We start from the raw sequence: 25,928 nt of genomic DNA, 5'->3' as shown, positions 1-25,928 counted from the left end.
TTTAGTTGACTTTATACCCAAAAATACACATTTTGGCCGACCTTATAACCGGAAATATACAATTTTTCGCGGCGCCGCTATGCGGCGCCAAATGTCTCCTAGCTTTGTGCTCCCCCTAGTGGGGACAGAGTTAGGCGCCAGTGCTTACTGCAATGATATTGTTTATGTCCTTTGTACATTCTTGTACTTCTGCTTATGTGGACATAAATAAACATTTCAAATGTCACTTGCGCTTGTGTATATAGGGGTGGGTGGGGTGGGTTGGGGGGCCCACAACAAATATCTGCACCAGGGCCTATCACAATGTTGTTACGCCACTGTATACAGTAGTAAGCTAATACGCAGTTATTACTGTTGTTTGAGCACTTTTTTTTCCAAATCTTTTTTTTTTCAAAACCTTTTTTTTTTCAAAAAACTTTTTTTTCCAAAACTTTTTTTTTTCAAAAAACTTTTTTTTTTCCAAAAAACTTTTTTTTCAAAAACTTTTTTTTCCCCAAAACTTTTTTTTTTTTTTTCAAAAAACTTTTTTTTTCCAAAAATATATTTTTTCCAAAAAAAGCGGCCTGAACTCTAGACTTTTGCGGCCCGAGGGGAGGGGGGGAGGGGGGGTTGGTGGGTAAACCACCGCTCAGTTCACACGGGTGTGATTTTTAATTTTCAATACTTTTACTTCTAGGCTACTCCACTACATTTCAGAGCTTGTCAATATTATATTTTTGGTGTATTAGTATAATTGTAGACCAATAAGCCTACACACACACGCACGCACGCACGCACGCACACACACACACACACACACACACACACAGACACACACACACACACAGAGAGAGAGAGAGAGAGAGAGATGAAGTGATTTGTCATTGGTTTGTCATAAGACACATGAGGAACTGGGCGGGTCAACCAGTCCAGGTTTGACCACATTTCTGTCTGTAATCCAAACTACCAATTCCCAAGCCGACAGATTACAGTAGCCTACTGTAGTCGAAGTCGATCTCATTCTGAACTTGTCTTGATCACCCCATACGTTCTGTCTGTTTAACTGCACTTCTTCGCGGTGGAAACGATTTCTTCCATTTATTTATTTATGCATTTACTTATTTGACAGTTGTCCGACTCCCGTGTGTCTGTGTGTGACTTTGAAGAGATGCTGTCGCTGTTGCCAGTGGTTCTGGGCCAACAGCTGGCCAGCGCGCTCTTCGAGACCGCCCTCCAGATGGTGGTGAAGGAGCGGTACTCCGGCGCCACCGACCCGGCTCTCAACGCCACTCCAGCGGCCATCAGCAGCAGCACGGTGGCAACAGACGTGTCCAACTTCTACATGACGTTCAACCTCATCAACCAGCTAGTTCCCATCCTCCCCGCCATCATCCTGGCCAAGGTACAGTGGTGGACAGTAACTATTTATTATCATCATCCATCATCATCCTCATCATCATTATCTTTTTTATTTTCAAGCTCATTATACTTTTACTACATTTCAAATATTGTATTTTTGACTCATTTTGACAATTAGTCTACATTTCGGGGTTATTATCTTGGGACCCAAGCCAAATTTACAAAAATAGACTATAGCCTACTAGGCTTAAAGGATTTGTTCACCCCCAAAATATTTTTTTTCCTATTGATTACTCATACCATGGAGACTTGAGTTCAATAATATTTTTTTGTATTTGTCTCATTCCTGACAGAGACAAAAAATAAATATAAATGATTATAGTAAATTTACCCCCATTCATTCTCAATGGGGAGTCATGGGGACCCAGATGCATTTGGGTCCCCATCTGGAATCAATGGGGGTAAATGTATTGTCATCAAAGTTTTGCCTTAGGATTGCGACAAATACAACAAAATATTATTGAAGTCTCCAGTCATTTTGGGGGTGAACTACTCCATAAACCCTTTTTCAAATAGGCCTAGGTGAAATAGTGAAATTAGCAGATCTACGGGCTCACATAACCTACATTGAATTTGATATCAAAGACAAAATGCACCTTGTAATTTCTTGACTCTTTTGAATACTTTAACTTTACTATTACACTTTGTCCACCACCCCACCACACTGCCAAGGTAGGAGACCGCGGCTGGAGGAAAGTCCCCATCCTGTCCGCCTTCGTGGGCTACCTGCTGGTCCGGATGATGCTGCTGCTGGTCATAGTGCTCCGCTGGCCGCTGGAGGTGGTGTGGGCCGGGGCCGCTCTGCACGGCCTGTGCGGCGGCTTCTGCAGCTACTGGGCCGGGGTGATGGCCCTGGTGTCCGTGGGCTCCACGGTGGAGGAGCGCTCCAGGGACCTGATGAGAGTGGAGCTGCTCTACGGCGTAGGGGGGCTCGCCGGGAGCCTGATGTCGGGTTACATGTATGAGTTGTTCAGCGCCAGCATCGGCGCGGGCTCTCTGCTGGTCATCATCAGCATGGTGCTGTTCCTCCTTTGTCTGCTCTACTGTATATTCTTGGTGAAGGTGAGCCTATATCAGTATAGTTCTCCAACTTTAAAATATCAAGGTCTCTCCTTAACTCTGACAGTATACAAATGAAACCAAATGGATCCGTAAGGGTCCATTTGGTTTCATTTGTATACTGTCAGAGTTACATACTTGTAAGGATCAATTTAGACCTCCCAAAAGGAACCCAGAGAGTCCCTGGACCCCGCTTTGAGGACCACTGGCCTATATGAACCTCTCAAGTTTAGCAACAAGTTACTAAATGAACAAAGGATGTTAGACCTATAGCCTCTTTTAGGACGGGGCGATGTGTACACAATCAAATATCATGTGTTTTTGAGACCCAGTGAGGTTGAGACCAGGAGCGCTCGTTTTCTAGTGCAGCTAGTACCTTTGAATGGCAGTCGGTCGCAGAAGCTGTCGCCACAACAATATTTACTATTCTATCCCCCTGGTTTGCACATTCTAACGGCGCTGAGTTCAGTTGGCTCATGCGACCTTCGCAAAGCTCAACGCGGCGACTCGCTCGCTACCGCTTGTTCGGTGGTGTCTTAAGGTAGCCTGAGACGGTGCGCCTCTGGTCAATAGAAAACGAGTGCTCATGGTCTCAATCTCACTGGGTCTCAAAAACACATACACTTCGTCATATGACACATTGTGAACTTGTGTATCAGATATTTCTGCCATCTCACAATATTGCAATATCCAAAATCCCAGATGATTGCTAGTGACAAGTCTCATCACAATATCAATATAATTATCCATATATTGCCCAATCCTATCTTATTGGAGAGAAAAGGCAAATGTTATGGGATCAGGGTGAGCATTTTCTTAACCAATTCATCAGTCGGAACTGTAAAAGCTTAATCATCCATGTTGGGAGTTATTTCTCAACAACAACCGGCGTGGCAGCAATTATCCCTTGCTTAATATTCCCCACATTCAAGCACCTACTGTAAACCTTTACTACATACAACATCCTATATATATATATCTGCTGTACAATGTTGCAGTGCAATGGAGACAGAGCCATGTACACAAACACACTCAAATGTCAGACAGATGACTGGGATTACATCAGGCTATAATAATAATAATAATGATAAGCCTATAATAATAAGGGTAATAATAATTATGAATAAGTGTGGCATGTGTGCTTGTATCCACAAAGGTGCGGGAGGTATCAAGCCAAGGCGGGGAGGGAGGCAGTGGCCTCATCAGTGTCAGTGACGGTGAGAGTCCTGATGTCATCAACATAGTTCTGCTGTTTGCCGCTGCCATCGTGTACGACGTGGCCGTGGGCGGCGCCATGGAGATACTGGTCAGCTTCGAAATCGTTGAGCCGCTCAACTGGAACTCCACCCAGGTAGGGCTGTAACCATTATGACATGTTACATGACGATTCATTATCACTGAAATGATTGCGATCATGATTCGTCGTTGACAATTACATCTCTGTTTGGCTTTTAGGCTTTGAAGTTGCACATGGCAGATATGACACATAACCTAAATATAAAACAAATGACTGACAACTTTATACATAAAAAATAACATTGATAGTGGAAATAGCCGATCTACAAGTACATCTGCTATTTCCACAGTTTTTGAGCATGTTTGAAAATATATGAAAATCTTTCAACATGGAACCGATTATTACGATTATGACAAAATAATAGCGATTATGTCAAATAATTATAATATTTAGATTATAATAATTAGACGATCATGTAATAATTGTGACAGGCCTACACCCAGGTGCCTTTTTCATACCCATTGTTGCTGTGGGGCAGAAACCTTATGAAATATACAAGCTCACATCGTGTCGCATCGCTAGTTTCACTCTTTCTGAAAGTCTTCGTTCCATCTCATGTGACAGTTTTGAAACAGTATGGGACAGAAGTCCCGAGCTCAGTGTGCTTTACTGTCAGTTGATTAAGAGAAGGACAGGGTGCAGACTCTCAGTGAACAGTCTATAGAAACTGTCCTCACAGTCCATGACAAAACGGACATGTTTCGGCTACCCTTCATCAGCTTTTAAAAGTGACCGTTTTGAGGTTTCCACCCGACAGCGATGCTGACGGGTGGAACAGTATGTACGGTATGCTTTGTACAGTACTTAATGTGTGCATGTATTTAAGTGCGCATGCATGATTGTTTATGCATGCGTGGCCATCAAGTGTGTATGTGGATTAGCCCTCATCAGACAAGTACATTCATTCTCGCGTTTGTTTATTTTATTGATAAACTCTTCCATGCGAAGGACCCCAACATACCCATAAGTTTTGCCATTTTTTTTAATGTTTGATTAATTTAATAGAAATTGAATTGAAATTAGAAACAATTACTCTTACCAGTATCCACCTCTATTGTGTTTTGCTTTTACTGCTGTTGCTGCTAAGGCACCTGCATTTTACCACAGCGATAGAAAAGTGTATAATCTGATCTGATCTGATCTGATGATCCCTCTTCCAGGTGGGTTATGGGAATGGAGCTGGCTACCTGGTGTTCCTCACTAGTTTCCTGGGAGTGATGGTGCTGTCCCGCTGTGTCAGTGATGCATCACTAATTATCATCGGCATGTTGTCATTCGCCTCTGGCTTCTACTTCATGACCTTCGTCACGGAAACCTACATGTTCTATTTGGGTAAGTCCAACAACAAACTCTCTTTATGTGAAGTCGCTTTCACTTTGGATGCCACGTTGGAAATTCCCCCCTGGGCAATACATTCTCAACGGAACACAGTTCTTCTCTGCCAGGCCAGGGAGTAGTAGAAGTCAGTCATAGCCAGGATGAAATATGAAAAATCTGAATTGTCAGTCTGTGTTCATGCTTTGAAGCATTTTGTTAAACATGAGCCGCTCCTGCAAACTTTGGAAGTGAATCAGGATGGAATATGAAAAATCAGACAGATCCTTCTTGATCACATGACTATAGAGTTAATGTATACCGATTTACGTGATGTTTGGAAAAAATCTGTAGAAGTAAATATAAAAAACATATTTTGCAAAATTCGTCCTCCTGGTGGCGCCACTATAAAAGGCAGACGTGGGCTTCTTTTTTTGCCTCTAGGAAGTGTGTGAGGGAGTTGAGTGCAAAATCTCACACAGGTTGGCCCAGTTATACTGTAGGTAAAAACATGAATAGGCCTGTTATGCGGAACTATGAGGCCGATTTGAAAACTGTACTGTTTGGACAGACGGGGTGGGCGACAACATAGTGACGGCCACACCTTCAGCCTGGCGGAAACAATAAGAATAACAGACAGTGAGAAAGCTGAGAGGGAGACAGTGTAGGAGAGACAAACAGTAGGAACATGTTTAGGGAGACTGTAGCTGAGACAGACAGTAGGAAAGCTGAGGACATAGAGCTGATCCTAGCAGCGGCACAATGCATGTGTGATTCTGTAACATCTTCCCTTTCATGTCACCATCAAGGTGTACACAATGGGGGATTATCAATCCCTATGTACACTGGCTTTGTTCCAGGCTTTCTTAAAAAGGAACAAGGTGGAAATGTGAGTACTGTTATTGGTCTGTCAACAGGAAGTGCAAAGACAATACCTTAATGTGTTTCGTGTTAACAAATTGAGACAGTGATCTTTGATAAGTTTATTAGAATCATAATTCAGAATCAGAATGACCTTTGTTGCCAGACCTGTGTGTTTTATACATTCAATGAATTTGTCCCTGGTACTTTAAACTGAAACCGTCTGGGACTGGGGACGTCTGGGAAACAGAGACACCTTGACTGGGTGAGACAGGGAGCAAACCTCTGATTTCCCAGACGTCAGTCATGGCCTTTAGTTTCTACCATCCAAGGCCCCATCCCTGAAGATGAAAGGGCAAGTGTACTCAGCCTGCATCAGAAGGGGCATGACGTATGGAAGCAAGACATGGGCCCTGAAGGTGGAGCATGAAGAGAAGCCGAACAGAGCAGAGACGGTGTGTCACTGAAAGGGACAAAAAGACCAGTGGACAGCTGAGACAGAAGATTGGATTGAAGGCCAAAGCAGATGTGGTGAGGTGAGGCAGGCTGCGATGGTACAGACTCATAGTGAGGAAGGAAGAAAATGATTGGGTGAAGAAAGTATTGTTGTTTAACGTAGAGGGGTCAAGAAAGACGCAGTGGCCGGCCTAAGAAGACCTGGCAGACGACTGTGGTGGCTGACATCAAAGCACTCGACCATGAGGTGGCCATGGACCTTTCCCGATGGAAGAAAGCCATAGCAAGAATCCAGTCTAACCCAGTGGTGCCTGGAAAGCAGACTTTAAATGATAATGATATTGATAACAATGAGCCAGACAGCTATTTGTGCTACTTTTTTGACACTTGTACCACGAAATAGGACATTCATTTGCAGACACACACAAAAACAGACATGGAAATAAAGTTTTTCTGTACGTAATGTAAAGTATGTTGACAGATCCAGCTCACTGAATAGAGGCACTGTTGGCACTGTTGTACATACACTGGTCTGGAGCATCTGAAATGAGGAAGTAGTGTGAGTTAATAGTGTTTAATCATTCCAGTTCACTGTGTCTTTCCCTCTGTTCCTGGCAGTTCTCTTGTTAGAGAAGGGGGGAGGTAGACAGACACAAAGCAGGAACTTGAAAGTGGAACTGAGATGGCGTTTACAGCACATATGTTTTACTACCAGTCAGCTGTGCCATGAACTACAGTAGAGTGGTCATATTAAATAATTTCTTTAGTGCGAGGCGTTGTGTGCTTGGTTTTAGAAGCAGGTAAAATAACAAAGCCCTGATGTCAACAGAGAAACATGTCCGGAAGAAGAATTTAGTTCACTGATGGTTTAATAAAATAATCTCAACGTGTTGCTCGCAAGCCTCAAGACCGCGTGGATGTCTCGCTGAGGTAACAAAAACAAGCGCTCCTCTCCCCTTAACCATAGCAGGGAAAACAAATAACCTCAGAGAAGAAACAATGTATGGTCAGAAGATCTGACCAGATCTCCTGATAGATACATAATGAAAAGTAAGGGTGAAATGACGACACCTTGTGGTGAGCCTGTGGATCTATCTACACTACAGCATCTGGCCATTTACAGCAGGGTTCCCAGACTTATTTATGAAAGTATTTGGATATAATCGTTATTGGTGCGACATAGGTTTGTACAATTGCAGGCCGCATAGACAACAGAACTCTAGATGCCTAGACCTCTGGTTGCCAAAAATAGTTGATCTACAAGCTTGTAGATTGGTCCCCTCAGAGGGATGCTAGGGTTCAAATGGTCAAAGTATTTTAAAAAATGCCACAACACACCATGTCATCCAATGTTAAAAACGTAAAATGCCATGCTACAATATTATGTCGTCCAATGTAAAAACCATAAAGGAATGTCATCTTTTTCTTGGCGTCCTTTATTTTCCAGGAAATAAGGGACACTTTGCCGGGTTGAGCTATAGTTGGCAACCCTAAACTCTGTCCACCACTGGAGGTGATGTGGGGGGATAATAGATGTGTGATGCGGAGACTCGGAGAGGTTGAAGAGAGAAGCTGATTGGTTGTTTTTGTCCCACCCCGTCTCCCCAGCTCGTTCGTTGACCTTGTTCTCCCTCATCCCCACACCCACCATCCGCTCCATGTTGTCCAAGCAGGTCAGAGGCTCCTCGTATGGTGAGTACGCTGTGTGTGTGTGTGTGTGTGTGTGTGTGTGTGTGTGTGTGTGTGTGTGTGTGTGTGTGTGTGTGTGTGTGTGTGTGTACAACGATGACACTCTAGTCTAGACAATCTAGAATAATAAAAAACATATCAGTATCATGGTCAGAATCTTACTGTATCAGTAGTATCATGGTCAGAATCATAAGCAGTATCATGTCAGTATCATCACTAGCTTAGCGGCCTTGTGGTTAGAGAGTGTCAGCCCTGAGACTAGGAGGTCGAGGTTTGATTCCCAGTTTGGATTTTGCGGGCCGCTGGTTATATTTTCACCACCCGTTTCCGACCACAGGTATTTGAATACCGCCCGCGCAGCAACATTTTGTGTTGGTTCCTGGGGCTACCGCGGGGTCCCGCTCCTGATGCAGGGCTCTAGTCAGACTAAGTCAGTACAATGGTCAGAAACATGTCAGTAGTATCATATCAGACTCTTGTCAGTACCATGGTCAGTATCGTGACAGTATCATGCCATGGTCAGTATCAGTAGCATGTCAGTAATTGCGACCGAAGGTCGCATTATACCCTGAAAAACCTCGTAGCTTGTCTGACTGTCTGTCTGTCTGTCTGTACAGGAAGTGATGTCAGTGAGTCACAGTGATGTGGTACAGAATGACTCATATATGGGCATAAAAGGATGTCGCGTGACATCACTTCCTGTACTGACAGCCAGACAAGCTACGAGATTTCTCAGGGTATAAAAGTCCATATATGGTCATTCCCAGAAAAAGAAAAAATAACTTTTATGCGTGACATCACTTCCTGTACTGACAGACAGACAAGCTACGAGATTTCTCATGGTATAAAAGTCCATATATGGTCATTCCCAGAAAAAGAAAACAACTTTTATGCCCATACATGGAGATTTCTGATGACATAAATCCCAGGCCGAAAATGATAATGTTAGGGTACCCCATTATGCCCATATATGGAGATCCACAGACATCAAACCAAGGCCCTAACTCACCAAGGCCCTGCTTGGCATTACTAATTAACATACGTTTTATGCCCATATATGGAGATTCCTAAATTGTCAATATTAACACATTGCCTGCCAAGGGTTAAAAAGAAATCTATCTAAGAAATGTCAGGCTTTTTACAAAAAAATAAATTGAAAATAAAAAAAAAATTAAACATTTTTTGAAAAAAAATAAGCTCTCAGAAGATGTCCATTGCCCCCTTGCAGTTGGCAGAAACATATAATCAACCCCAAGAAAAATCCATTTTTAGATTAACACACACAAACAATTACAGCATGTGGATGGCAGCCATTTTGGCAGCCATCTTGAAGAAGGTGTGCAGAAAGCTGATTACATGAATTAATTTTTTATATTTTTTTATCAGCATCACAGGCTACCAGGAGAGCAGTGAACACATTGCTGTATCATATATTAGTGAACAGTGCCCCCCAGTGGCCAAAAATGGTAGAACGTACAGTAACGTGTAAGGCGGTAGATAGCTGGGCAAAATAGAACGTTTATAAACGTGTAGGGCGGCAGATGTGTTAAGGACATTATTAAGGATATTATGTTAAAGGACATATATGGGAATGCCCATATTTGGTAATGTCCATATATGGGCATGTTTTGACATAACATAACTACCAGTAAGACTCCCTAATCGGGAGATAAGCGACCGTAGGTGGCTTATCTCCACAAATAGGGCAAAAATTTGTTTTTCCAAAATCTTCCTGATCCATGTTGATGACATGAGTGTAGACATGCTGTGTAGTGATATTCGTGATTTTATGGCAAAAACTGTAGGAGCAGTGTCCAAAAATGTGTTTTAAAAATCGGCCTGAAGGTGGCGCTAGAATAGGGCCATGTGAGAAATGAGGGGTGGGGTCTCCGCGTTGCCTTGGCGGACGAATAGGTACCGGCCCCGGCTCTCCCGGACGCTCCTAGCCCGAGTTACGGCATTTTATGTGCGCTGCAGTGGCAGGGGGTCCTCCACTGGGGGCGCCACCACTTTTGCATCCGTTCTGGAGCACCAGGAGTCGGTGGTCCCCGGGAATTCCCCGTGAGCAGCCCCGTTGGGGTGGTCATTTGGTCATTTTTGCACATTTGGTCAACCTCCAAGGACCGGGGGTCCTTGGAGGTTGTAGTTTGGCAGGCAAGGAGTGTGTGTGTAAAATCTGGCATGGATCGGGTCAACGGGTGCGGAGATATAAGCAGGGAAAAAGTGTGACGTGTGACGTGTGAGCACATTTGGTCATTTTTTACATCTGGGGGTCCCCCAGGGACCTGGGGGTCCCTGGGGCTCCGGGGGTCCTTGGAGGTTGTAGTTTGGCAGTCAAGGTCGCATGTCACCCTGAGGTCGCAAGTCACCCTGAGGTGTCTTACTAGTACATTCTCTCTCTGTCTGTCTGTCTGTCTGTCTGTCTGTCTGTCTATCCGTCTGTCTGTCTGTCTGTCTGTCTGTCTCCCCCCAGGTATCGTCCTAGCCTCCCTTCAGCTCTCCTTCCAGGTAGCCAGTTTGGCGTACATACCAGCCTACACTAAGATCTACCAGGGAACTCTCACCTGGTCTCCAGGGTTTGTCTTCACTCTGTCCAGCATCATCTCTGTTCTGGGCATCATCCCCATCAGGTACTGGTTCTATTAAATAAATACAATAGTGGATAATTTGAAAATGTTTTGAAAATAGCAGATCTGCAAGCTCACAATGTCTTGGTGCAATGGCTTGTGAGCTTGTAGATCTGCTACTTTCAGAACCTAAGTATAAAGGGTTAAAACAGGGTTGCCAACAGTGGACTGTCAGAATCAAGGAGATGAATCCGAGTCCTACTAGGAAGGAAGGTCAGCCTCTCAGTGCTGAGGTTCCAGGTTCAAATCTCAGTCCTCCTACATTGCTGTATTACTTGGACCTTTTCAAGGCTAAAATACAAAAGAATTACTCAAAAGCACCAGAAAATGGTTGCCCGCTGGCCTACTGGTCCAGACGCATACCACTTAGGCATTGCCACATAGGCATGGATGCCTAGCGGCGTCACCAGTTCGATTCCCGATACAGGTGACCTTTGCTGCGTGTCACTCCCCCATAAAAAGCGCCAGAAAATATCTGTGTTGAGAGATGGTGTAGTGGTCTTAAGATTTGACTCTCAGTGCAGAGGTTACAGGTTCTAATCTCACTTCTCCTAATTTGCTGTGTTACTTTACATTTTCTTTCAAGGTTAAAATACTAAAGAATTACAGTATTTTCTGGACTATAAGGCGCACCTGACTATAAGGCGCACTGTCAATGAATGGTCTATTTTCAAACTGTTTTCATATATAAGGCGCACCTGACTATAAGGCGCACATAATAGACGCTACCGTTGCGTTATGCATCAAACAGATGGAGCTGTGCTAAAGGGAATGTCAATGTCAATGAATGATCCATATATAAGGCGCACTGGACTATAAGGCGCACTGTAGTTTTTTGAGAAAATTAAAGGCTTTTAAGTGCGCCTTATAGTCCGGAAAATACGGTAGTCAAAAGCACTAGAAAATGCTTCTAGTGGTCTAAAGATCAGACCCTCAGTTCAGAGGTCTTGTGTTCAAATCCTGGTTCTTGTACAGATCATTGCTGTGTTACTTTTCAAGGTTAAAATACAAAGGAAAAAAAAAACTATAACAACCTTGGTGGAGACTGTTGTCATCAGTTCCTGTTGGTAGTCATGGTTGCCAGTTCCCACCTGAGGTCATGGGTGAGTTCTGTCTGTTCCAGACCATACTTAATGACTTCTAGCTTGCATAACGTCTTCAGGCTAGGACTTAAATCTAAGACATATAGCTCATCAGAGCGTCCGTCATTATAATATTTCTTGTCCTGTCTGTTGAATCCTCCAAAGGAGATGATACGATCTCCCACCATGCAACAGCGCATGTCAATAAGAGATGAACCTGGGCCTTTCCCCTTTAGCGCAACCCTCTTCCAGGTGAAGGTCTCTGGATTGAATTTCAACAGGTAATTCTTCGAGTTTCGGACGGCAAATATGCACAGCTCTCCATCGTAGGCAAAAGAATAATAAAATAAATGTTTTTCTGGAGGCTGTGCAGTGTCCAGCCAGCAGTTGGTCTCTGTGTCAAACACTCTGACGTTGCACCAGGGCATTCCGGTGCCATCAAATACGAACATCTTTGTCCCGACGAAGGTGGCAGAGTGCGATATTGCATAAGATGCCCGAGTGCCTGTGGCATTAATTGAAGACCAGACCATTGTGGTTGTGTCCAGCTTGTACAATAAGTCAATCGAGGGTTTGTAATCATATGTATGCACTGACCCAGTCACTACTGGATTTCTATCATCTTTATAAAGAGTTCCTCCATAGATGTACATGACCTTTCCCAAGACACAGGCTGAGTGAGCTTTCCTCGGTTCTGGAGCTGTCCCTGATACCGTGGGCTTGAACCATCTGTGGGTGTCAACATCAAATGCATAAACCCCATCGCGGTAGTTTTCTATTTGCAAATCAGTCCCCCCCCAGATGTAGGCGACACCCTCTATCAGCACAGCTGTGTGCTGGAAGCACTGTGGGGGAACCTCAGGCAGACACTCTCCACTTAAAGTTCCCACCACAGGCAACGTAGTCCAGCGCAAAGACACTGTGTTGAAGATACACACAGCAATCTGATCCTGCTTGGTGACATACTCCTTTCCGAAACGGCTAAATCCAAAGCAGTACACTTTGTTCCCCACTGCAATAGAAGCACCACAGTTGGAATGTACCCCTCCATTCAGATACACTGTGAAGAGTGACATCTCATGAAGCAGAGAGTAATGGAAGAAATGAAAGAGTTGAGACCCACCACGCTTGCTGCCACTTATATCAAATGGCACAAAAGACACTCAAAATCTGACCAATCCACAAAGCAGATGAAAAACACAGAACAACCGGGTGCTCAAGGGAGATAAAATCGTACATCAGTTCTTGCCCTGGTGAAGACCGTAATGTCGAAATATGTTGGTTTTATAGAATACGTTTTAATCTCCTCGAGTGCTCTGATCTCAGCTTCTTTTTTCCACAAAGCAGATGGTTTGGGGTGGCCAATAATGGAAATGGATGCCTGTTGACAGTGGTGTAATAATAACAGTAGCAATAGCACAATGTGGAAATGCTCAGTTATAAGTAAAGATACTGTATTAAAAAAGTTAATAAAACGTTTTTTGCATCCAAATTACATTAAAGGCATACTAGGCAACCTGAGCCTAAATTATACATATATATATAATATATATATATATATATATTATATATATATATATATATATATATATATATATATATATATATATATATACACATATATATATATACATATATATATATATACATATATATATATATATATATATACATATATATATATATATATATATGTTACAGGGTAACTGGGTAACTCAGGGAGACTTTGGTAAGAGCGCTCGTTTTGTAGTTCACCACACACTAATCACCACCAGATGGCGACGCAGCCATTCAATAGTGAAGGCGCTGACGTTACTCGTTTGCGACTCTCTTTCTTTATTTACTAGCCTAGCCTAGCCTAGCCTAGCCTAGCCTAGCCTAGCTTAGCCATTAGCTCCATTGTAGTCACTTGGACAGGGCGTTTATCGTGGGCTTGCCCAGGCCTTACGGCCTGGGCATAAATATAACGATTGCATTCACCACGGCTTCGTAACTCGCGCGGCGCTCCGCCGGCCGCGCGGCCCTGGCCCGCTCTTCGCGGCCACTCGCGCCTGCGGCGCTCGGGGGCGAAGAGCAGGACCAAGGTCCGCTGGCCTTCGCGCCGCTTGCAATGTCGTGGACAATCGAGTGGCTCCGCCTGGAGTACGTTGTTGTGGCGACCGCTTGTTCCGCCCTGTGCGGCACGGCAAGCGCTCCGTTTCTCTAATTCTCTGAGACGCAAAAAAAACGTGACATATATATATGTATATATATTAGTGATGCGCAGGTCGGGTTTTTTTTCATAACCCGCACTGCCCACAGCCCGCACGGAACGTAACCCGCCCGCCCGCGCCGCAGAACAATATATAAATCAACAAATCCGCTGCCCCGCAACCCGCATTTAAATAAAAGATGGTATATCATCTCCACAATAGCTCATCTTTATATAAGGCTCTTCTAAGTACCCAAAGTCGCTTTACAGAAAGGTTTACAGTAGCACAATATTGTCATGGGCTAAATAACGACTATGGTTTAGTGATGAAAAGTGATGAGTCATCACTTTTCACACTTTTGAGGGGGCCGTTTTAGCCTAAGGAATGTTTTTTGTGCAAAACAGATGCTTGCAATGGATTAAGAATCATGAAAAACCCCTAGTTTGACCCCTCATATGCTACTTAAAGCAGATTCATTTTGACCTTTTTTTCCCTGTAATGTAAAGTTAATGGGACACCGACTCTAGCGGGTGATAACTGCCATTAAGCTACCAGATTGGTGAGTTATCATTACCAAAATATAAACTAGAGACATGTACGAAGAAGAAAATCCCAAATGTTACGGTCACCTTGGGTGGTACCAAAATTTGTATCAGCCCCTGTACTATTTGTGCTGTATGCAGACTATGGACGGTGGCGTGGAGGGGGCCAGGGGGCCGGGTCTTATTTATTTGTAAAAATAAATAAATAAGAGAAAAATATATATATTTATAGGGGTGTCCTGAGCCAAAAATGTTTGGGAACCACTGGTCGCCTTATATGTTCAAATCTTGGTCGTCCTGTGGTTCAATGCTGGAGTGTTTAACTTTACCAACTCAAAGCTAACATACCGTACTAAAGAACACTTCAACATTACTAAGAGACGTCTGGTAGGTGTATGCTACAAACACAAACATAGCATGCTACTAGGAGCGATGCATGCACCGATCAAAAATTATGTCACGTCAGAATCAAGGCGAAACACCTGGAAAAAAGTGTGTCCCAAAATCAAATACCCAAAACATTTCCGTGTCTGCGGACAACATCGGCGCTGCCTGGCCGCTTCTTTCCTTCTTTCCTCGATTCCTCCTCAGTGGAAAGCCTGTGCCATTTCCTCCGAGGAGACAAAACTGGTGGATTTTTTCAACTTGGCCAGGCTTGAACGAGGATGCTGCGGTCAAACCTGACGCGAGTCTGGTCGCAGTGTGAATGACGGAGAACAGTGCGACGCAAACGGTCGTCTCGGTATCTTCACGTCATTTGCATATGACATAGTAGATGTCATTTCCTGTTTTCTGGTGAATTTTGTGAGTTTGATACCAAATACAGGAGAAATTCAGGAGAAATTACAATTCATTCAGGAGAGTCCTGGCTGATTCAGGAGGGTTTATATCCCTGTGTGAGAGATGGTGTAGTGGTATAAAGATCAGACTCTCAGTGCTGAGGTTCCAGGTTCAAATCTCAGTTCTCCTACGTTGCGTTATCACTTGGAACTTTTCAAGGTTAAAATACAAAAGAATTACTCAAAAGCACCAGAAAATATCTGTGTTGAGAGATGGTGTAGTGGTCCAAGGATTTGACTCTCAGTGCAGAGGTTTCATGTTCTAATCTCACACCTCCTATTTTGCTGTGTTACTTTACATTTTCTTTAAAGGTTAAAATACTAAAGAATTAGCCAAATTCACTTCAAAATGCTTCAACTGAGAGATGGTCTAGTGGTCTAAAGATCAGACTCTCAGTTCTGAGGTCTCATGTTTGAATCCTGGTTCTTGTACAGATCATTGCTGTGTTACTTTTCAAGGTTAAAATACAAAAGAAGTACTCAGAAGCACAAGCAAATATCTGATGTGAGAGATGGTATAGTGGTCTAAAGATAAGATTTTAGGTGCATAGGTTCTGTGTTCAAATCCCAGTCACCAAACTAATTGCTGTTCTATTACTTGGATCTTTTCAAGGTTAAAATACAACATTATTACTCAAAAGCACCAGAAAACATTTACAGTGAGAGATGGCCTAATGGTCTAACACTCAGAGTCAATCCGAGTTCTCGTACCGATCATTGTTGTTACTTTTCAAGGTTAAAATACAAAAGAAGTATTCAAAAGTACCAGACAAAGTCTGCTGTGGGAGATGGTATAGTGGTTAAAACATCAGACTCCGAATGCAGAGGTCACATGTTCTCATCCATTCCTGTAGTGTTTTGACCTTTTCAAGGCTAAAATAGAAGAGAACAACTCAAAAGCACCAGGAGATACCTGTTGAGGGCCCAAAGGTGCCTTGGCTCAATGGTATGGTCGCTTGATCGGTTGTCCCTGCTTCAGGCAGGTTTCAGACAGGTTCAAGTCCCATGCCCAAGGTACATGGAGGACCATCGTGGAGGCGTGTCCCTCCCCCTGTTTCCTGAGAGCTAAAGGTGGGGGGTTATATCTGAAAGAACTCTGTCCAACAAACATTTTACAGAAAAAAATCTGAACAACATGCCTTGAGACCCCTGGAAGAATTTGAGACAATTTTAGCCCTAAAAAGGTCAATGTACTCCAGAGATGGACTGTAGGTTGAGTGGGATTTGAACATGGAACCTCTTAACTGAGACACTGAGTGTTTTTTTTTATCTTTTTATGTATCTTCAATATACAGATCCACAATCACATTTATACATGAGAACAAACACAAAATAAAGAACACTCATGGCATTTGTCTCCCTCAGGTGGACATAATTCCTAAAGCAACCAAACACCCCAGAAACCCCTTGAAATCAACCCATGGTCTGTGTCTCCCTCAAGTGGACACAATTCAAACACTTCACCAGTCAAACTTAATGCCCCCTGCCTCTCCTTCAACAACAAATGTGTTCCCACTCATAAAAAACTGTTTAACTCCCTCCCCTCCATATTTGCAAATTAACCCTACATCTCTCCTCATTAACGACTTGAATAAGTCTATAATTCCCACATTTTGTCCCTCAAAATGTGCATAATTCCTTCTATAGACAAGCGCTAGTCTGGCATGACTTAGAACAAAGTTTACCAAATTTGCTTTCATACTTTTTCCGAACAACCCAAACAAAAACAGTGTCCTCCAATCTTCCTCTGAATCCAACTCCACCCTCCAGTGTTTTTCCAACAGATTTTTCAAAAACTCAAAAAAACCAACCAGATAACCACAGTCCAAAGAATAATGTAAAAAGCTCTCACGGCCACCTTTACAGACATCACACATTTCACTGACATTAGCATCGATCTTATTTAGTACCACATTTGTGTATATTCTGTTATGTTTTATCAGAAAGTCATTATTCTCACATTCAATACTGTTGTACTTTATATTAACATTAGACCATATCTTCTTCACCTCCATATCATCAAACACCCTTCTCCAAACAGCTTCAGCAGCTGGTTCTTTTATGATGTCAACAATCAATAAATCATACACTTTTTTGACACTCATACTCCCCACCCCACACCTCTCCCTGTTCACCATCACATACATTTCTGGCAAAGGATCTTCACTTCTAACCACACATTGTCTTTCAATAACATTTCTCCATTCCACTGGTATGCTTGATTTAATTTTGTCATATATCCTTTCAACCTTCTCTCGGTTATCCATGCCCTCTAAATGTTCAACAGCCTCGTGTATACACCCCACTCTGAAGAATCCTGGGATAACCTCGTACATGATATCTTTCACTTGTTTAATTCCACCCTCCATAAATTTTGGCTCATACAATGTTCTTTCTTGATGTTTAAACTTCTCGTTTAGAAATAAAGGCAACTTTGTAAATGACCGTAAACTCCCACAGTCATAGTCCACCTTAGGCAGAAATCTCCTCCACGCTTCTAACACCTCCCTATAAATCTCTGGTATTCCCACTGTCATTGACAGCTTAAAACCCATGTACCATCCATAGTCCCCTATCCCACCCACATCATTAATATACTTTTTCAAAAACTCTTTCCACCCATACATACACGTTCCCTCCAAGTACTTTTTGACCGTTTTTATTCTCATTGCAGTCTTCTTTGTTTGCAGATCCAATAATTTCAACCCTCCCTCTTGTGTCCTCCCCACCAGTGTATTGTGAGCGATCTTCACCCCCTTCCCTTCCCAGATAAAATCTGTCACAATTTTGTTTAACTCATTCATTACCCACTCTGGCATCTCAATCACATTCATTACATACACGCACACTGAAAGCAACAGGCTATTAACCACAATCACCTTCCCTTTCAACCTCAGTTTCCTTGCTTTCCACGTTGTGCTAACCCCTCTTATTTTATTTATCACCCTTGTCCATGTTGCATCTCTTGCCTCCTTGCTATCCACACCTAAATGCACACCTAACACCTTAATATAACTATCCTCCACCCTCAATCCTACATCTACTCTCTCTACCCCTCCTATATACATTATCTCTGATTTATCAATATTTATCTTTGCGCCCGATGCTCTCCCATATAACTCCACTAGTTCTAAAACCCTTTTGACACTCTGCCCGTCCCTCACTGTGACAGTAGTGTCGTCCGCGTACTGATTTATGACGCAAACCCCTCCATATGGCAGCTTACAGTAATACCCTTTACTGCTTTATCTTTCTTAATCAAAGAAGCCAAGGGCTCCACTGAAATTGCGTACAATAAAGCGGATAGCGGACAACCCTGCCTAACAGGCCTTGCCACATCGAACCTATCCGTTAAAACCCCATTCACCTTCACACAGCTCTTTGCATTCCCATACAACCTCCTCACCCACCCCACCATTCTTTCCCCAAATCCAAACTTCTCTAACGCCTTAAACAAATACTCATGCTCTACTCTATCAAATGCCTTATTCCAATCTATCCCGACCACTATTCCTCCCGTCCCATCCCGCTTCAAATACTCAATAGTGTCCCTTACCGTTGCTATAGTATCTGATATGTCTCTGCCTGGTATACTATAACTTTGTGTTGATTGTACTATTTCCCCTATCACTCTCTTCACCCTATTTGCTAACACCTTAGTTAGAATCTTATAATCCACATTCAGTAGACTAATTGGCCTGTAATTCTCTAAATCCAGTTTACTCCCCTTTTTCTTATACACTGTCGCTATAACCCCTTCTACCATCCTACTCTGCACCATCCCTGTTCTTTCCATCGCCCCAAATACTTGCACCAATATGGGTGCTACATCGTCTTTAAACCTCTTGTACCATTCCACTACTATCCCATCACTCCCTGGACTCTTCCCAGTATTAAGCCCCTCTATTGCTTCTATTACCTCTTCCTCAGTTATTTCTCTATCACACCATGTCACATCGCTCACACTCAATTTCCTGTCCACACCATCTAGCACCTCTTCTATGCTCTTCTCATCAACTCCTCCCCTCTTATATAAATCCCCATAAAACTCCTGCACTCTCTCCAGTACCTCCACGTAATCTTCTGTTGCTTCCCCATTCTTAAGATTTATTTCGTGAATGTAGGTCTTACTCTGCCTGCTCTTCTCCAACCCCAAAAAATAGCCAGTACATTTCTCTCCCTCTAATGCATATCTTGCCTTACTCCTCAATATGGCTCCTCTACACTTCTTTTTCTCATACTGCTCCAGTTCCATCTTTACATGCATATATTCATCCAAGCTATAACCTTCCTCATTCTCTGACCTGCTCAACTCCACCTCCAACCTCTTCCTCAACCTCTTCTCTTCTTTCAATTTCTCCCACTTTCTTTTCTTACTGTACCAAATGCTAATATGCTTAATTTGGTTCTTCATCCCCTCCCATCTCTCCCCTATTCTGTCGTCTAAACTATCCTCACTTATATCACTCTCTGCACTCTCCTTCTCACTGTCAAATAACACCTTCATCTGCAGCCCGTACTCCTCTTCCTCAACATACTCTGCATTTAGTATCCACATCCCACCCCCTATTTCTTCTTTACCGACTTTGATGCTGAACCTGACCCCATCATGATCACTAAAACTGTTCCTCTGATGCCTTATTCTGTCTATGTATTTCAGAATCTCCTCATGCGCCAATACTAAATCTATCCTGCTCTGTTTCAAGACTCCCTCCCTCATCTGCCTCCTTGTGAATTCTCTCTTCTCTGGATTCTCGTACATCCATACATCTACCAATCTTTTATCTCTCCATATCACCTCCATTAACATAGCACTTGACTTAAGCCATGCAAACTCCCCCCCTCTGCCCACATCTAACCTACTGCACCTAATATTAAAGTCCCCTACTGTAATGCATTTCCCCACGACAATCTCTTTCAACTCTACTATAATATTCCTTCTGTCTGCTTCTATGTTAGGTACATAAATGTTGATTAACCTAAATCCCACTTTCCTATATTCAAATTCTATTGCCAGTATCCTCCCTGTACTGTCCTTGTAAACCTCCCTTACATTTTCCACTTTGTCTTTTTTAAGCATAATTGCAACACCCCTTGCATTCCTAGTACCATTATTATAAAAGATATTCCCCTCCCATTCTTTTCTCACGACATTCACCATCCCCTCATCCCAATTGGTCTCCTGTAAGCACAGAATATCACTCCTGTATACATACAGTAACTCCTTAATTTTCTCCAAATCCCGTAACCCGTTTACATTTACAGAAGTAACAGTGGCCATGAGAGCAAACAAAAAAAAGAAATTAAAGCCAGACATTATGCACACATTTTACATCCCGCTCCGCGGCCCTTTGACCCTGCTCTCCCATGCCTTGTCTTTTTCTGCCTTCCTCTTTGCACGCAACCTCTGAGCCAACCCCTCCTCCCCAGCCCCCTTTTCCCCTTTCCCCCCCAAACCCTGTTGTCCCTTGCCATCACTCTCTCCATACCTCCACGCCATCTCGCTTTCAACTTCTTCATGTCCGATATCCGGCAGGAACTCCGACCAGTCTCCCGCCGGCTTACTGCTTGGATCGCCCTTTCCCACTCCAGCAGCATCTCCATCCTTGGCAGTGCCCCTGCCCTGCCCGGCGGGCAGCTGGCTTCCACTACTAGAAAGCCCATCTTCATCCACAGCCTTCTCTGGGGCTGGTGCCCCAGGCTCCGGTTCCTTGTCCTCTCTCTGCTTCTCCATCTCCTCTTGAGCCCCCCTTTCGCTGCTTTCCCCCTCATCGCCGTCTTCCTCCTTGCCGCCGTTTCCCTCCTCATCGCCGTTTCCCTCCTCGTCACCGTTTCCCTCCTCATTGCCGTTGTCCTCCACATCGTTGATCTTCTCATCCTCTTCGCTGCTGTCCTCACCAGAAGAAGCCTCAGAAGCCCCCTCCTCTTCAGCGTAGCAGATGCAGCTGTCTTTCAATGCTCGGCAGCCTCCACAGCGCCCACACTCTCTCGCGTAGTGTCCCTGGCCCCCGCAGTTATGGCATTTGAAGTCTGGGCAGTCTCTAAGTATGTGACCAGGCTGGATGCACAGTCTACACACTTTGACCTGCCGGTCATGGATGACACGGAAATGTTCAACCCCCTCCAGCGTTTCGAATCGGGCAGAGTACGGCAATGATTTCACTTTATCTTTGAACTGTACCTTGAGCATTCTCGTGCCATCTGCAATACTTGTTCCAGGCCACATCCTTCTTCTCATTGGGGACAGAGGCCTCACTCCCCATATGGCCAACTTCTCTAAAATTGCACTGTCTTCAATGTATGTCGGCAGGTTCAAAAACGACACCACCAACTCATTCATTGATAGTTCCTTTGCCATAATCCGACTATTTTTTACCTTCAATCCGTCCAACAGCCTTGCTTTGCCTTTGTTGTCCTTCATCGTCAGCTCATATCTTCGTCCCTCTTTAATCCTGCACCCCAGAACAATTCCACATTCTTTCTTCACCACCGCCAACATTTCCATCATCGTAACAGAATCCTTTCCTTGTATCTCGACTCCTATTGTCAAAGCCTTTTCATATCCTCCTTTTCTTTCCTTCACATTCTCATTCGGTCCCTCTGGTGCTTGTCCCTGCCCGACCTCCATTGTTGCCTCAAAAGAACCAAAACGGCCCAACGAAGAAATCCCCCAAACAGCAAGCTGCTGGGGGATTGAAAGAAACACTGAAAACAAACTGCTATTCGAAAAAAAAAAACAAGTTTTTAGGCGAAAATAAACTGATTTTCCTGGCTTCAGAAGGCTCTCCAAACACAGATCAAGTTGCTCACAGGTGTACTCAGTCTGATCTTTAGACCACTACACCATCTCCAACCTAAATAATATCAGGTGCTTTTGAGTAATTATTCTGTACTTTACCCATGAAAATGTCAAAGTAAAACAGCAATGTAGGAGGATTGAGATTTGTACATGGAACATCAGCAATGAGAGTCTGATCTTTAGACCACTACTCCATCTCTCACTAAATTGTGAGTGCTCTTGAGTTATTCTTTTGTATTTGAACCTTGAAAAGGTCCAAGTAAAAGAACAGTGACATATGGGAAAACTGGGAATTGAATATGGCTGCTCTGAACTGAGAGACCAATCATCAGTCCACTATAGACCATATGCAGGGTTGGCAACAATGGAATGTCAGAACCAATAAGATCTCTATTTCTATTTTTTTTAAGGGGGTAGGGGGGAGATTCCCTAAACGGGGTCTGAGGGTCCTCCCCCAAGAACTTAATCTTAACATATATAATATTTTCCTGTGTTTTATTGAATTGAAATGAATTTTACACTAATGATTCGCCATGCAACTCCTTGCAACAAAACTGTTCTAAAGTCAACTGCACCAAAGCAATTCTTTGCAACTGCCATAATGGTTGCATGATGTTGCAAATCAGTGGTGTCAGGGCATAACATTAAGAGTTGGCCTATTGTCCGGGACAACTAATACATACCGGTATTTGAATGTAGCCTACTGGCTTGTGGTTTCATCTCTACTGTGATGCTCCTAGCAGCTTTGTGATGTGCAGACTATGGACTGAAAAATATATGTTTAACTTTACCAACTCAAAGCTAACGTATTAAAGAACACTTCAACATTACTAAGAGACGTATGGTAGGTGTATGCTACAAACAGACAGACATAGCATGCTACTAGGAGCGATGCATGCACCGATCAAAAATGATGTCACGTCAGAATCAAGGCGAAACACCTGGAAAAAAGTGAGTCCCAATACCCAAAACATTTCCGTGTCTGCGGAGCGGACAACATCGACTCTGATTGGCCGCTTCTTTCCTCGATTCCTCCTCGGTGGAAAGCCTGTGCCATTTCCTCCGAGGAGGCAAAACTGGTGGATTTATTCAACTTGGCCAGGTTTGAATGAGGATGCTGCGTACAAACCTGACCCACGCCCGGGCACAGAGCGAATGACGCGAACAGGGCGACTCGAACGGTTGCCTCGGTATCTTCGCGTCATTTGTGTATGACATAGTAGATGTAATATCCTGTTTTCTGGTGAATTTTGGAAGTTTGATACCAAATCCAGGAGAAATGACAATTCAGATGCACCGCAGGAGATGGGGTCAAAATTCAGGAGTCCTGCCAATTCAGGAAAAATAAGCACCAGTAATTAACTAATGTGAGAGATGGTGTAGTGGTCTAAATACTACCCTCTCGGTTGAAAGGTTCCATGTTCAAATCCCAGTCCACCTACAGTTCAATGCTGGAGTACTTGGATATTTTCAAGGCTAAAATACAAGAGAACAATTCAATAGGACCAGGAGATACCTGTTGAGGGCCCAAGGGTGCCTTTGGCTCAAGCCTCAATGGTGTGGTGCGCTTGATCGGAGCCTCAATGGTGTGGTGCGCTTGATCGGTTGTCCCGGTCCTTGGTTTCAGATAGGTTCAAGTCCCATGCCCAAGGTAATCGGAGGACCATCGGGAGGGGTGTCCCTCCCCCTGTTTCCTGAGAACTGAAGGTGTAGGGATGTCTGAAAGAACTCTGTCCAGCCTTACTTTTACAGGAAGATGTACTAAATGGCGAAATTCAACTGACTTTATTTAGTTCTGAATTTTAGCCTTGAATAGTTCCGAATTTTAGCCTTGAAAAGGTCAAATTCTCGAGCAATGAGCCGTAGGAGAACTGGGATTTGATCATGGAACCTCTGAACTGAGAGTCTGATCATTAGACCTCTACACCATCTCTCACTGAGGTTATTTACTGGTGCTTTTGAATAATACTTTTGTATTTTAACCTTAAAAAGGTCCAAGTAAAACAGCAGTTATCTGTGGGAGGACTGGGATTTGAACATGACATCTCTGAATTGAGAGAGCAATCATCAGCCCGCTACACCACAAGTAGTTAACCCTGTTTCTAACTGTGTTTTGATATATCTGCTACTATTTGTATAGGCTGACTGTGTTTTCCACATCCAATATTTCTTGCTTCCGTAGTGCCAGTTATCCATTGAAAAGCATGTTTAATCATGCACCTTATGTATACTGGACTTCGATTTGTCTGTGCCTTCCTGTTATTGACCTGTTCTGTGTTAATTTCCTCTCCATTCCCTCTATGTTACCATTCTCCTCTACCTTAGACCTGTGACAATTATTACATAATCGCCTAATCGCAATTATTGTCAATAATCACTACTGTTTTGGCATAATCGTCATAATCATCCACGTTGAAAATGTTTCATACAGTTTCAAACATTTTCCAAAAACATGCGTTGTGAGCTTGTAGTTTTGTACATTTAGGATAACGTTGATTGTGATCCTGATATGTCATCTTGTGTCCTTCCTGCTCTCCAGCGTCGTTGGCTGCAGGTCACCTTGGAGGCGGGACTACCAGAGGATCCCGGGAGATTGACAGTGATGATGTCATCACTGGGGGGGAACATTTGCCAGAAACAGCCGATCTACAAGCTCTCAATGCATCGTAACGCAGACGGAGAGGCAAACCAGGCAAATGTTTGGGGCCCATACACAAAAAAGGGGTAAAACGTGCCCTGGGTTGCCCCTCAAACTGACATGTTTCCCTTACGGCACCGCTATACCCCAAAAACATTGCACCCCTTCTAGCTACTGTATGACAGCTGGATACTGTTACTGTTAGTTAGGACAGTGAGCTACACACCATGACCATGGCAGGAATTTCAAAGGTGCCATGAAGACAATGTCCACCCTGCCCCCTCAGTTTGCATTCATGCTGCTCAAAGAAAGGATATGGAGGGAGGGCGAGTGAGGATATGTCTGGACTCTTTCCTTTCAATTTGTTTTTTAAACGCTGTCTTTTGCTGAGATTCTGAATTCTTATGGGGGGCTCCTGTAACTCTAAGTCTACTCTTAGTAGAGTATCATGTGATTTTCATCAAATTACACACTTCCTGATCATTTAGTTTTAATTTATTTATCAAACAGATGTTCATATAGACATTAAAATTCATATCCTTTGCCTTCTTAAGTTATTTATTAAACAGTGTGATTTTGTGTGAGTAAGGCTAGAGAATGAAATACAACCACCCTAAGGACTATAAACCATTGAATGGCATCCAGACCTACTGCATACAGTATAAACAGAGCTGCTACCTTTAAACGCATTTTACATTTTAGGCTTTTTTCTTTTCTTAATATGTATACTATTGAAAAATCATATTGAGACAAAATAAATGCTATTTGTTCAAAAAGCTTCATACCCTGTATATACTGCACGTAACGCCAACATGTGACATAGCTCTGTTTACACAATGCTGTACTCCCTCCAACTGTATATGTTGTTTTTATTATATTTTGACACTTGCTTTGGCAATGTAAACGTATTTTTTCCCATGCCAATAAAGCTCATTTGAATTGTATAAATGCTGATAAGAATTTTGTATCCCCCATCCCGAAAAAAAAATTGTGAAACCTGAAGAGAAAGAGATCAAATGAATTTTTATTGGTCCAATTATATATCCAAAATCATTTGAGGTAAAGATAATTGCATCAAAACGACATCAATATACAGCCTTATTTATAATTACAAGGTGATGTTATTATTAGTTTT

General features: G+C 43.1%; 1 protein-coding gene across 1 annotated transcript; it reads left to right on the top strand.

Annotated features, from left to right (window-relative positions):
• Positions 1–989: 989 nt before the first annotated feature.
• On the top strand, positions 990–25,720 carry slc46a2 (solute carrier family 46 member 2). Its single transcript, XM_080742709.1, has 7 exons — positions 990–1,381; positions 2,071–2,460; positions 3,614–3,808; positions 4,915–5,086; positions 7,994–8,077; positions 10,548–10,704; positions 24,695–25,720. Exons 1-7 carry the CDS (start codon positions 1,148–1,150, stop codon positions 24,750–24,752), a joined length of 1,290 nt encoding a protein of 429 aa, XP_080598835.1. The 5' UTR covers positions 990–1,147; the 3' UTR covers positions 24,753–25,720.
• Positions 25,721–25,928: the final 208 nt, after the last annotated feature.

This window comes from Nannobrachium achirus (assembly GCF_963921795.1).
Source record: "Nannobrachium achirus genome assembly, chromosome: 15".
NCBI lineage: Eukaryota > Metazoa > Chordata > Actinopteri > Myctophiformes > Myctophidae > Nannobrachium > Nannobrachium achirus.
The sequence above is the reverse complement of the archived record's forward strand: the minus strand, read 5'-3'. Positions and strand labels throughout refer to the sequence as shown.